The sequence below is a fragment of the Periplaneta americana genome, chromosome 8 (genome assembly GCF_040183065.1).
Source record: "Periplaneta americana isolate PAMFEO1 chromosome 8, P.americana_PAMFEO1_priV1, whole genome shotgun sequence".
Classification (NCBI taxonomy): domain Eukaryota; kingdom Metazoa; phylum Arthropoda; class Insecta; order Blattodea; family Blattidae; genus Periplaneta; species Periplaneta americana.
In genome coordinates, this window is record NC_091124.1 from 31342354 (window position 1) to 31356166 (window position 13813).

General features: G+C 37.0%; 1 protein-coding gene across 1 annotated transcript; it reads left to right on the plus strand.

Moving 5' to 3' along the window:
* The first annotated feature begins 546 nt into the window (after positions 1-546).
* LOC138704623 (anaphase-promoting complex subunit 4-like) lies at positions 547-12723 on the plus strand. The gene is made up of 3 exons (XM_069832707.1): positions 547-952; positions 4331-4459; positions 6456-12723. Exons 1-3 carry the CDS (start codon positions 841-843, stop codon positions 8645-8647), a joined length of 2433 nt encoding a protein of 810 aa, XP_069688808.1. The 5' UTR covers positions 547-840; the 3' UTR covers positions 8648-12723.
* The last annotated feature ends 1090 nt before the right edge of the window (positions 12724-13813 follow it).

The following is a 13813-nucleotide window of genomic DNA, read 5'->3' on the forward strand; positions in this document are numbered from 1 at the left end:
CAATAATTAACAGTGGAATTTAGGTGAAATTGCAGTGGTAAGTTTCCAATTTATAATTATTTATATATTGAACGTCTCTAAAAATAATATGTTAAAAGCCTAAAGCAGTAAAATCAATATGTCACTTAAGCGGTAAGAAGAGGGAAATTGTTGTGTGTGTAAGGTTGGGAATACTGAATGTGGAATTTTAGACTTTGTGCGGAAGCCAAGCAAATACGCACGATCTCGCACAAAAATATTTGCAGGACAATGGAAAAGAAGATATATTATTTTATATTATTTACAGACTTTCAAGCAGATAAAGTGGAATATTAACAGAGTTAATTGAAATACAATAATTTTATTACTGAATCGTAACCGGTTCAATGGTTTCTTATATCGATAAGAGAGGGCAGGAGCTGGACTCTTGTGACAGAGTCCGTGGATATCCACGGACTCTGTCTTGTGACCAGTGAGCTCGATGCGACTTGAGACTTTCTGGCGTGCGATATGTTGGTAGCGCATATCAGACAGACGTTGGTAGCAATTGTTATCGACTGTTGTTCATTTGTTTTGTTTACCGGCTAGAGCTATGGTGTGTTGTGTTGATTGTGGAATAGACAGTACTAGTATTTTGCATTTAATGTGCGATATATCCAAATATTTACATCTTTCATAGAATTTAATTGATTTATATACTTATATTGCAAGTATATTGTGTTTTAGTATGACATTAACCACGAACAGAAGAATCACGGAAGCCAAAATTATATTGAAGAAATGTAAACGAGAAATTTAAATTATAATCTTGTTAATTTTGTTCTGTTGTAAGAGGGACTCGACTTCTAGAAACTGAAAGAGATGACATCTTCAAATGCAATGCGGCAATTAGAAGAACGACATGTGGCAACCAAAGTGGAGCTCATGGTGTGGTCCAATAAGATGGACTTACTGGCACTCTCCAATGTTAGAGGTACCTATATGACTTGATTATAACTTTACTGCAGTAGTGCATGATTTTTAGCCTAGGTCTATGTATTTTTTGGGAAAACTTCAGTATACGGATACCCCACTGACAACAATTATCTTAAAATAATAAAAGAGCAGATTTGCCTGTGTTTATCGAATGCGCATAATCATGCTTACGTAAAGGCTCTTTTCAGTGCCAATAATTTATTTTATGTGCACAAGGTTGGAATTTTGGAGTAAGAGGAAAAGGAAAATATCCGTGTTCTGAAATGTATTCGGTCCCTTGCTAATTACCGTATCCCCGTTTGTAATCCACTACATTACGGATCTTCTTGGGAATGTGCAACGACTCAAGTACCTATATTACCGTAGCATTCTGTAGCTGATGGTACAGATAAATTTGTGTTTGGTAACTTAGCCTATTTCATTGTTTCCATAAGTTTCTGGGCGTATCGAGAGTGTTTACAACTAAGCTTACAGCCTTCCAGACTTCTCTTGTTTCTCAGTGAAGCCAAATATGTTATTTGTTCTCACGTAAAATATCTTCATTATATAATCGGCCTGGGTAGCATAGTCATTGTAGCGCTGGCCTTCTATGGTCGAGATTGCGGGTTCGATCCCGGCCCAGGTCGATGGCATTTAAGTGTGCTTAAATGCGACAGGCTGATGTCAGTAAATTTACTGGCATGTAAAAGAACTCCTATGGGACAAAAGTCTGGCACACCGGCGATGCTGATATAACCTCGGCAGTTGCGAGCGTCGTTAAATAAGCCATAATTTAAATTTCTTCATTATATATGATTTTCACCTCCAAAATCACCAGAAGTACCTGTGCGCTAGTTTCTCTGACAGATACCTAATTAACCACGAAACGATTTTGTTCATCAGCGTTTAGGCCATTTTATCTGTTCGACGTCCGACGAAATAATTTAGTTACAGATTTAGTTGTCAGTCCACATTTCAGTAACCTCTTTTGGTGTACAGTGTAGGCCTGTAAATTGTTTTTTTAACCATGTTCTTCCATTGTAGGTGTACGTTCATAGCAATAAAATTAAAGGTTTTTTAACTGTGTTCTTATTTCTGCATATTTTCACTTAGTCTCTGAGGGAAGAGCCAATAAAGGATTGTAGAAATTTCTGATGAGGCTTAGAGTACTTTATGTACCGATATAGGCAGCTACAGTGGGTAGCGAAATCCAATTTCTAAAGCTAGCTATAACGACTGTGGGAATCATCGTGTTAACCAGACATTTCCCCCTTCTGGTGGGGTGATCGTTCACCTCTGCTGAAGTGTGTTAACTTGAGGGTAGTCGTGAACTGGTTGGCCTTAGACTTCTGTGTACTGTCACAGGATCTCACGCCTTCAGTAATTAATGGAACAGTAGGCTATATAAATAAATGCATATTAATATAGTAAATATAGGGGAAATAAAAGATTACCTTTGAACTTTGTTTTATAATAATAAAATCAGTAGCAGAACACATGTCTGTTGGAAAGAGAATGTGATTTATATACCATGGCTCTGAATTAAATCCCATTTTAATAATTCTTTTATTCAAATACTATCTTAGCTTTGGCATTGTTTGATGGCGCATAGATGTACAATTGCAGAAACCCAGTAGGCCTTCTTCGTTTTTACAGTGAAATTTATAGCAAGGTAACTGACGTAACTTTAATGAGCATGTATCATAACATAACTCTTTACCTTGTTGCAGGCCATTTGATATCTCATGAAACCTATTTGCGCATGAGGGGAAGAAGAAAGTGGACTGGAAAGCTTTCTTCCCTAGCTGTGCTTCCACTTGTAGCTACCTAGCTCATTTATCTTCATCATTCGGTTCTTACTCTAAGCTAATGCACACACATGTAGGCCTATTTGGTTTCACGAGATAACGAATGACCTATATAGTTCTAGATCTGATAGACAAATACAAGGCTACATGCTGACATCGGGTTTCCCCTTCTCCCTTCCTCATTTTCATCATCGTCACTCATTACTACACTTATACATACACTCACCCTAGTACACGACATAACTCTCCACAGATACACATCATGTACAGCATGGCCCACCAAAGTGGTGTGCAACTAGAAAATGGGTCACAGTCCTGTCATCTATCTGCAATATTGCGAAACTCGGATCACGTAAAGTGAAGTGGTTAAGCATTAGATACATACATACATACATACATACATATATATGATATGATATAGTATTTATTTATACAACTCTTATTTAGTAATGGGTCGCCACCACATTTCTGTATTCATGCTCCCCATCACCTTCTAATTACAATAACATATACAAACTTCCATCGACGTGTGCAGTCATCTTATTTTACCTTTGCTACCCCTATTACGATAATATCTGTGGTGTTTGGGTAAAGGGAGATAAGTCATAAAAATGAGTTCGGAGATAAATGAAAATTAAACTTGGAACCCTTGTTACAAATAATTTTCTACACAAATAAAACACATCAACTGTTAGTATTCTTTGATTTTTGCACACCCACTTGTATAATTTAACTTGTATGTTCATCTGGGGAACAAAATTCCATCTGCACAAAAAATTGACTTATATCTCTTTACTCGAACACCACAGATATATACCCTGAATTTGCTCTTTAACCTCACCTTAAAATTTTCCCTTCTATCTAATGAACACGTCACCACTTTTATTGTTTACTTATATTGGAGTACTTCCTATTGTCTAAACTTTCCCTAATTTTAAACTAACTTTTACTAACATCACTTAATCATAATCATTCACTTTCATCTCTAATTTACAATCATTTCTACTTCTTCTCACTTCTATCATCACTCTTATCCCGTATTTCTCCATTAGTCACTGAATCACATGTTTATTTGCTCACTTTTACCCCGATAAATTTTCCGTTAGGCACTATTTTTGTAAGTCAATTCAACCGTCATTTGTAAACTTACATTGAAATACTTCCTCTCCTCCTATCATTTCAATTTTTCTGATTGTACGCTAACTTAGTCGACACTTTCAATATTAGTAACATTTCACTACATGCATACATTATTATTTCCTGTGTTCAATATTAACATGTAATTAATATGTAAATACAACGAAAAATGTATGTTTTGCTAACTCCTTGCATACATAATCTTGTCCTTACCCATAATCTGATATTTAAACTATCATGTTGCCTTGACTGTGGGATTCAACATGGCGGATTGTTCTGCTTGTATAATAAAGTGCTCTAGTGGGATCTTTTACAGGACACCCAATTATATGGGACGCATATGGCGAAAGCTTCACAAAGCATGTAACCAAAATAATCCCAGAAGTTGGCGTTAGTGTCTGAGTATTGAGGTTTGGCACCACACAGAATAATGCATTACATTTTGTTCACAGGGGAAGTAGCTCTTCATCGCCTGACTTGGCAGAAGGTATGGTCCTTGCCACCACCTTCAGAAGGCATTGATGTGAAGGGGATGGCCTGGAGACCTGATGGGAAAGTCATTGCTATTGCTTATAGCAACAGTAAGTATCATTGCAGCACATTTGTTATGAATTACAGCGAAACCTCTCTGAAAGACCACTCGTATTAAGAGATCAGCTCTCTTAGAAACCAATTTTTCTTAGAACAAATATATATATTTTTTTTACTAGTGGCAAGTATTTGACTGTTCGTCACTCACCCATATGAAGTCAGTTGTGTAGACCAATTTACCGACAGAGTCGTTGCCCAGGGTGCGCCATAGGAGACTGGTCTATGCTACTCCTACAATGAAATGAGATGATGGAGATTTGTTGGGATGCCACAGGGAAACCGAAGTTCCCGGAGAAAACCCCTGTGTTACCTGGATCACATTTCAAAATCAATATAAAAACCCATACAAATATATTTTTTACCTCCTTTTAGGATCATCCTTCTCCCTAGGCACTGACCAGTCATTGAAGAGCAGTTTTCTTAATTTTACGCCTTTAAAGAGACAAGATTTCAAAATTAAAGTACTGTATTATAATTTTACAATGTAGTATTTTAACATTAAATAAATTTTGAGTACTTGATAAGGGTACTGTACTGTATCTTTCAAAGTTAAATTGAAATTGTTGTTAACTAATGCTGAGTTCTTGACAATAGAGCCATTGACTCTCTTACTGTCCAGTGTAGGGCAGAGTAGCAGAAAGTAAAGTCATTTTAATGTAGGTTATAAAACAGTTAGGCCTATATTACCGGTTGTTCTGTATGGTTGTGAAACTTGGACTCTCACTTTGAGAGAGGAACAGAAATTAAGGGTGTTTGAGAATAAGGTTCTTAGGAAAATATTTGGGGCTAAGAGGGATGAAGTTACAGGAGAATGAAGAAAGTTATACAACACGGAACTGCATGCATTGTATTCTTCACCTGACATAATTAGAAACATTAAATCCAGACGTTTGAGATGGGCAGGGCTTGTAGCACATATGGTCGAATCCAGAAATGCAGGCAGGCCGAGACGTAGATGGGAGGATAATATTAAAATGGATTTGAGGAAAGTGGGATATGATGATAGAGACTGGATTAATTTTGCACAGGATAAGGACCAATGGCGGGCTTATGTGAGGGTGGCAATGAACCTTCAGGTTCCTTAAAAGCCATTTTGTAAGTGAGTAACGCAGTTAGATCACTTTCACATAGCTCCCAAACTGTTCAGAGGACCACAGTTATTGGTTAGCGAGTCCATATGACCTAGCCTGGAGGATTGTTCAGACAATTCTACCAACAATGCCCATTAACACGTGGCAGCAAAGACAATAGTATTATCAAATCATTGACTCTTCAATAAATTTGTATTTTACATGTGTAATTAAAATGCAATTACTTTTGCATTGGTCTAGATTTAAAAAAAAAAATATTTCAATTTTTAATGTAAAATGCGAGTTTCACATAAAAAAGAATAACTTTAAATCGAATATAACAATCCATTAATCATATGTAATTATTGGGACCGAGAAAATTTAATGTTGAATACGGAAAAACGTTAAATGAAGGTCGCCTAAAACCAGAGTTCTACTGATATGTTGTCTTGCCATCATCTTAAAAAAATTAAAATTTGTTAAATCTTTTAACATACAAGTGTGATGTTAAGTTAACAGAGGTTAACCCAGATAAGCCCAAAAATTTTTTTGTAATAAAAATACAGTAGCACATTAGTTATTCTCAAAAATCGGTTAAATGATGTTGAAATAAACTGAAACAAGGAATGTATATTTTCTAAAGCTAACAAATACTACCAACATTATCGCACAACTTATAAAATGTCCCTAACACCAATAATGACATAATATCCGAAGGCACTGCAACTGTTCTTAAAAAAAGGACGGTGGGAAAATCTGGGTTAATATAATGCTCGTTTCGTTAAATTAATTGTTAAATAGTTGACTTCAAAGATTGTTGAATTTTAACAGACGTTGATTAAGCTAGCCATGTATCTCTATCCAACATTGCCAGCTTTGCTGCTTTGTTTATGATTGTTTTTTGTTTTTGTTTCAGGTGATATTTTATTGATTGATGTAGAGAATAAAGAGACCTTGCACACTACCCATGTTGATGGTGAGATCACATGTATTAACTGGGTGCAAGAGAAAGATCAGACCGATACTAAGTCTGGTTTCCTTCACAAGCAGAAAGATAGCACAAGCAAGTACCCAATCCAAGATACAACAAGCAACTTCTTACCAAAACTGCCATCACTGTCTCGTAGCTTTGGATCTGTCAACAAATGCATCGAGGAGAATCTGGAAGATGCCAAAAAGATAAAGGATCAAACTCATTTAAATATTCTGCTCGTTGGAGTAAGCACTGGAAAACTACATCTCAGTATATTTGGTTTATTTCCATGTGGAGTTGTTAACATGAATGATCACGCCGGTGGTAAGTTGTGTAGTATTCTAGATGCTGATGTATCTGAAGACTTGAATGTACTTTTCGTTGTGTTGTCTTGCTGGAAAGAAGGGGATGAAGTCAAGGAAGGAAAGAGAGAACTGTCTATTGTATTGTTGGACACCCCTGTTCTCTCAATTCGTGCACCTGAACTTCACGCCCTTGCTCTGAAACACGGCCATATTGTCAGTCTTCTGGGTTACTTGGCCCACACTATGCACTCCATTACAGAAGCTTGGGAAAATATTTTATTAGAAATGGATTCTAAACTTGCTTCCTATGCTGCAACAGTACCTGAAGGCTCTGTTTCTGCTGATTTCTTGGATCTTCTTATGTTCGGAATACCTTCTGATGAGTTAGAGATGTTCCTGCTTCAGGATCTTACAGAAAAGGGTCTCAAAAAACTCGGTCATTCCATAGAGTTGAGTTATTCCAACATCCAAAAGCTTGTTTTGAAGCATCTTCATTCTGTGGGACAGAGCTTGGCATACCATCTGGCTGAGCTTCGAGGCATGGCTCGACGTACTGACCGGTACCAGATGTTGGGTTTACAGGAAGAAACAGTAGCTAAATCGCTTACAGCTGCTGGTTCATTTCTTGTGAAAGCAACTGAAGTACAGCAAGTCATAGACAATTCTATGAAGAATTATAAAGTGTTTTTCAGATGGCTCTATGTTGTGATTTTACGTCTAACAGATGAGAGGGTTCCTACAGAAATTACCAAAATCACACAGCAGGACTTGGCTTTCATAGCTGAGTTCTTGTATAATTTTGACGGATGTAGTACAAAACAAGATGAAGAAGTAGCTAGCGGGAGTTCTAGAAAACCAAGGTTCAATTTAGAAAGACTTGGGCAGTACCTAGTTGATCAAGACTTGGTTATTCCTCCAGACACAAGTAACAACCCATGGGCTAAGTTAGTAGAGGAGAACAGCTCTTTAGCAAACCACCCATCGATAATTCCCCACTTCAAGAACATGTCTTTGGTTCAACAGCATAACCACCTGAAAAAAGCTATTGACAATGTGTTTAGCGAGCCTGAAGCTTCTATTGGGAAGTTGTTTAAAGTGTCGAACATTATAAAGTGCTCAGATATACCTGATATCGGTGATCCAAGATTAACTCACATCAACGTAATGGATGATAAGAAACTACTTCTGGCTTTCTTAGATTCTGTCTCCCCAGCTGAAGGGTTTTACCTAGTAGAAATACCGACAGATAAAGTGAAAAAATCAGGAGATGAGATATCGGCCACGTGTGTGTACTTCTATTTCAACCCTACGACAGCAAATGGTGAAGATAACGGACGAGGGGATGGGGCATCTTGGTCTTCTCCTATGAAAGTTCTGGATGTTCAGTTTTATTTACAGGATGTACTGTCAGTTCTTCTGGAACAGAACGGAGAAAGCAGGGTTGCAGTTTTTGTACAGTTTCCTATGAGAGTTGCTCTGGAAGCCACAATGCCCGTTTCCGTACCTGGACAGCAGATTCTTAGCTGTGCTCCTAGAGTAGAAGCCAGTGCCCTTCTAGAAGCAGGGGCACTGCGACCAGTGGAGAATATGGTAGCTTCCAAGTTTGCTGTCAGTGGAACTCGTAAAGTTGCAGTGGTTTTGTCTGAAAGTCGTCGCAAGGTGAGGTTATTTGAGATGGAAGTAGAAGAGGAGGAAGAGGATGAGGAAGCAATGGATGCAACTGCTACAAACCTCAGGGACAGTGACAGTAGCATGTTAGATGTCAGCAAGAGTTTGGATGGAAATGAATCTGAGAAACTTGTAGAAGAAGCTGAAAGTACCGCTGAATAATGTAAAGACTGAATTTTACAATATTTATTGCAACCAGGGTTACAGACAAATGGAAACCACACATTACATGAAAGTTATCAGAGATATTTGATGAGCAGGATTTATTATCCTGCTCTAAATATTAGTGCATCCATGAAATAATGAGACCATATTTGTTACGAGTAAGTGAATGAGTATACAGGATGAATCATAAGTCATGTCATTAATTTCAGGGAGTTATTATTTCAGATACCTATTTCATGTAAAATTTCTACCTCAGAACTAGGAGAGATGGTGGTGCACAACATCTAATCACTGAATTGTGCACCAATATGCCTGGGTTAAATCTCAAATCTCTCCGCAGTGCATATGAAGAGAAGGCCTATGTATGTCACTGTTGATAGTGATTAGTCTGTCAAATGGGGATGTTAAGCCTGGCAGTCCCCTTGGTGCTATTTGACAGGATAGGCTATGTATCAGCACTGGGTTTTCCCTTCTCCCTTCCTCACCATAATCATCCTCACCCATTCCCTACACTACACTTAGGAACACTTACACATACACTCGTCCTAATATAAACATGACATAACTGTTGACAGATACACATCATGCATAATGTGACCCATCGAAGTGGTGTGTAACTTGAAAATGGGTCACAGTCCTGCCATCTGTCCGCAGTATGTGTAACCCGAATCACGCAGGTGAAGTGGGTAGACATTAGATACACATACACATATTATTTTAGATATTTCAAACAAAACAGTTTAATAAAATTTTGCTCGTTTTTGCTTCCTTTTCGAGATAAAAATTGCTTTTTATCAAACATTTCATAGCGTATTTTGGGAAAACTATTGATTGAATTCCCAATATACTCAGTCATTTTAAGAGAGCAGTATCTTTAAGATATGTAAATATCTTTGGTTTTTTTTTTTTGTTTTTTTTTTTTCTACGGGTTTAACTGTTTGTTACTGTTTTCGTTTATTTTATTATACTTTGTGTGGTGATTTTAATTTATGATAATAACTGATTGAAAGAATTTTAGTTTTGTCCTTTAAATATGCAGAAATTTGATCCAAACAAATGTAATTTTTCGTTCTGCAAAAGAATTGTTCAGTGTTAAATTTGTTCGGATCAAATTTCTGGACATTTAAAGGACAAAACTAAAATTATTTCTGTCATTTATTATCATAATACACTGCTCTCTTAAATTGACTGAGCATATTGGGAATTAAATCAATGGCTTTCCCAAAACACGCTATCAAATGTTTCATATAAAACAATTTTTATCTGGAAAAGGAAGCTAAAACGAGCAAAATTGTATGAAACATTTTTGTTTTGAAATATCTCAAAGAATAACCCCCTGAAATTAATGACATTACTTACAGTTCTCCCTGTATATTCCTCTTCTCTTCAACAACACTAACATTTATAGAGCCCCTTGAAAACATGCTGAAATTTATACCAATGAAACCTTTGTTCAGTTGGCTTGTCATACTGCATTGAATATTACTATTGCCACTCAAACATTTTTAAGACTATTTTTAGCTTTAGCAAGAGGAAGAAATTGTGCTGGTACTAATGCTAGTGAATAGGAAGATTTCTGGATCACATAGATCGATTTGAAGGTAATAAACTGCTTCATATTCAACACTCATTGCTGTGAAGTAACAACCAGTTGTTTTGGAAATTCTGAGCATATGCAGATGTTTATGACTCTAGCGAATAATGACCATGCACTATGATGCTTTCAGAAACAGTTGAGTTGAGCAGAAACTCCTGCTAGCCTGGAAGAGGTTCGTTCTCCAGCGATTCCCTTTCTTCAAAAGTGAAAACCATTGGCAGTTGACACTGTAAATTTATCATGTCTTGATACATATCAGTTTTCTCTATAATTTGTTATATACTTATTAAAATGAGACAATCTTTAACAACTGCAACTGTATAATATTTAGCTAATCTCTTTGCATGGGTATCAGAAAAAAGAATAGGTCTTATTATTTCATAGAAGCACTGAAAATGATACTGTTATCAGTCTAGTACAGTATGTGATATCACAGCCAGTAAGATTAGAATGCCTGTAGAGAGAAGGCTGAGACAAGAATCAATTTTTCTTAAGTCTCATGACATTTATAAAGAACTATAGGGGAGACTGATGTACCTTGAATCACTTTTCACATTTTATTTATTTATTTATTTTTAATTTTGAGAAGTGAAATTTTTTAAATGAAAAAAATGCTTGAAATAATTATTGAAGATTCCTTTACAACTTCCTACAGGTATTTTCCTGTTTCGCAGATTTAAAGATGTGTATCTTTGATCATACTCTCTTGTATCTTGGAACATTGAAACACAGGGAATATAGGTGGAAATATAGTTGTAAAAACTCTCAATAATTATAAAATCTATGATTGAGCTTTCTTCAAGGCATCCGGATCAATTGGGGTCCTCTTAACTCCAGACTTACTTCATGGCATGGTCTTGAAGCAAAAGAAAAACAAAAACCGACAGTATCATGTACTTTGGAACATGTTGCGTGGTACAAAATGTTTTGTGTTCCAAGGTGCAAGAGGGTGCACGTTTAAACAAATATGGCTGCCTAAACTAGAGATGAGAATAAATCTTGGAAATTAACATATGTATTTACTCACCAGATGATAGAGAACACACTATACTTGACTAATAGTTACAAATACAATTTGGTTTCGTGTTAGAAAACATATAACAGTGAACGAAATATTTACTTTTGGTACCACAAAAATTGTTTTGTTCACAGAACCCACACTTCGTAATAAATTAAATCAGAACTATGACTAGAGGTACCTAGCGACTTTCTCTATAATCTACTTCAGTTTGATTCGGCTAGGTACAGCAAAAATCAGAAACAAAAAATGTTTCAAGAGTTTCTACAAGTATCATAACTTCACTGTAGCCTGCTATTTTTACAAGTATCTTATATTTTCTGATTCTAAAAATATGTTTTGGCTAGTAAGTTGTTATTTAAGGATTTGGATTGTAGACTTCTGATTTAGTAATTAAATATGCAACTATTCTTAATTCAGAAATTTGGTTTTTAACTTATAATCTTAGTAGGCGACTTACTATTGATCTTTTGTTTTTGCAGAGTTGAATTTGTCTTACTCCACTCTCACAAGAGTCATTCCTCTGATTGATTCAACTCTCAGCATTAAACTTTTCATTTCTTTACCTGAAGAATTACATTATTTCTGTTTCCACAGAAAAGCATATAAGAGCATACATAACCTAGACAAGCAGTTTGGCAGTATTCTGTGTGAAGTCTTTGTATGGCAACTACACTTACTCCTTTTGCCATACTGGGCGCTTACAATGTGTCAAAGTTATTCTTTAATTGTTTGCGTAGGCTTCCGCGGCTGGTGAACATGGTGTGTGGATAAGCTTCAGGGCTTCTACTGCATTGTCTTGGTGTTATTGGCTGACATTTCGACTGCTGTGTTGTGGCCATCTTCAGAGCAGTTGTTGGATAAGGAAATAGTCTGCCAGCTCTTATATATATAGTAGTCTCGATGGGGGGGAGTACTTGCTATGATAGGTCGTAGGTTCTCCTTCTGGCATCTGATTGGTCCTACGTTGTCCAATCTGGTTGAGGTCTGTATGAAGGAGAGTATTCATATTAAATACTTCGGACCTTATGAGGGCCAGTATTTAATATGAATACTCCCCTTCATACAGACCTCAACCGGATTGGACCACGTAGGACCAATCAGATGCCAGAAGGAGAACCTACGACCTATCATAGCAAGTACTCCCCCCCATCGAGACTACTATATATATATAAGAGCTGGCAGACTATTTCCTTATCCAACAATTGCTCTGAAGATGGCCACAACACAGCAGTCGAAACGTCAGCCAATAACACCAAGACAACGCGGTAGAAGCCCTGAAGCTTATCCACACACCTTATTCTTTAATTATTCAGAAAATTATAATTTAAGTTTTCATCTACTTATGTATATTTAAATGAACAATTTGTATTGTGCTGTCATATGTTGTACTTTTTCTTCATTATCTTTTTGTACTGTGAACCCTGAATATTATATTAAAAGCATATTTTTGTACAGTATTTGTAATTCCTTGGGTTTATACTAGTTTGGTTCCATCAGATATATACCTGAATTGTTCATTACAAATTTTCGCAGTTGCTAGTTACCCCAGGACATGTGCAAGTGTTTTGTTCTCTCTACTGTAACAGCGACAGAGATTACCATCCTGGAAATGTACACTCTTTGACACGGATATTGGTCATTGTTCAGAGACTAAGTCTCACCTCAGAATAGCTTGGGAATCATTGTGTACACTGTGTTTCCATGCGTGTGTTTTATATAGAGAGATTCAAAGTCTGGTCTTTGGTAATAGAAGAAAGAGCTCTATCGCTAAGCCATAAAGGCTTTGTAGGGAATATGTCGTTTCGTGACATACAGAAACATTGCTGTTACAATTTGACTTCATACTTGGACCTTGATGCTTAATATTTCCCTGTGTGAATCACACGTCAACCTGAATGACACAATTCACGCTACAGGAGAGCGACCATTTTCTGTGTCAAATGGTGTACTTTAATACTCTACTGCAGTTTATTTGACATTCATGTACGTATAGGGGAGAGTCGGGTAGTATCGGATATCGGACAGTGAGTTTCTTTCATCTACCACACGATGATAGTACCTGATTGACATGGTTACGTTTCTGTGATGTCGCATAGAGAAACGTAACCATGTCATTCAGGTACTACCATATGAAGGTAGATGAAAGAAACACACTGTCCGATACTACCCGACTCTCCCCTATACATAACCATAATACTTAGTATTTTCATGACTATTGTGTGGAAAACCACGAGTCACGAAATTATCTTTCACTTCGAGTGACATCACAGTAAACCCATCATGTATTGAATTGAATTTAACGGAGGGGGGCACTATGGCCCAGCACTACGACCTGTTTAGATCTATTGCGCTGACCCTCTGGTGACGCATTCCCCAACCCACACCGGCTAACCACACTAAGGTTCTCTGTGGGTGCCCACGTTTCGACCAGGCAACCCCACTCGTCCCTAGGCCAGCACCCTCCATGCATCACCAGACGGCGTTCGTGGAATGCTACAGAATGATATGAAATGGAGAAATGGTGACGGAATGATGTATTTTTTGT

Coding starts and splice junctions, on each gene's coding strand:
- LOC138704623 (XM_069832707.1), top strand. CDS start 841: ATGACATCTTCAAATGCAATGCGGCAATTAGAAGAACGACATGTGGCA. Junction 953..4,330: donor GGCACTCTCCAATGTTAGAG/GTACCTATATGA, acceptor TTTTGTTCACAG/GGGAAGTAGCTCTTCATCGC. Junction 4,460..6,455: donor TGCTATTGCTTATAGCAACA/GTAAGTATCATT, acceptor TTTTTGTTTCAG/GTGATATTTTATTGATTGAT.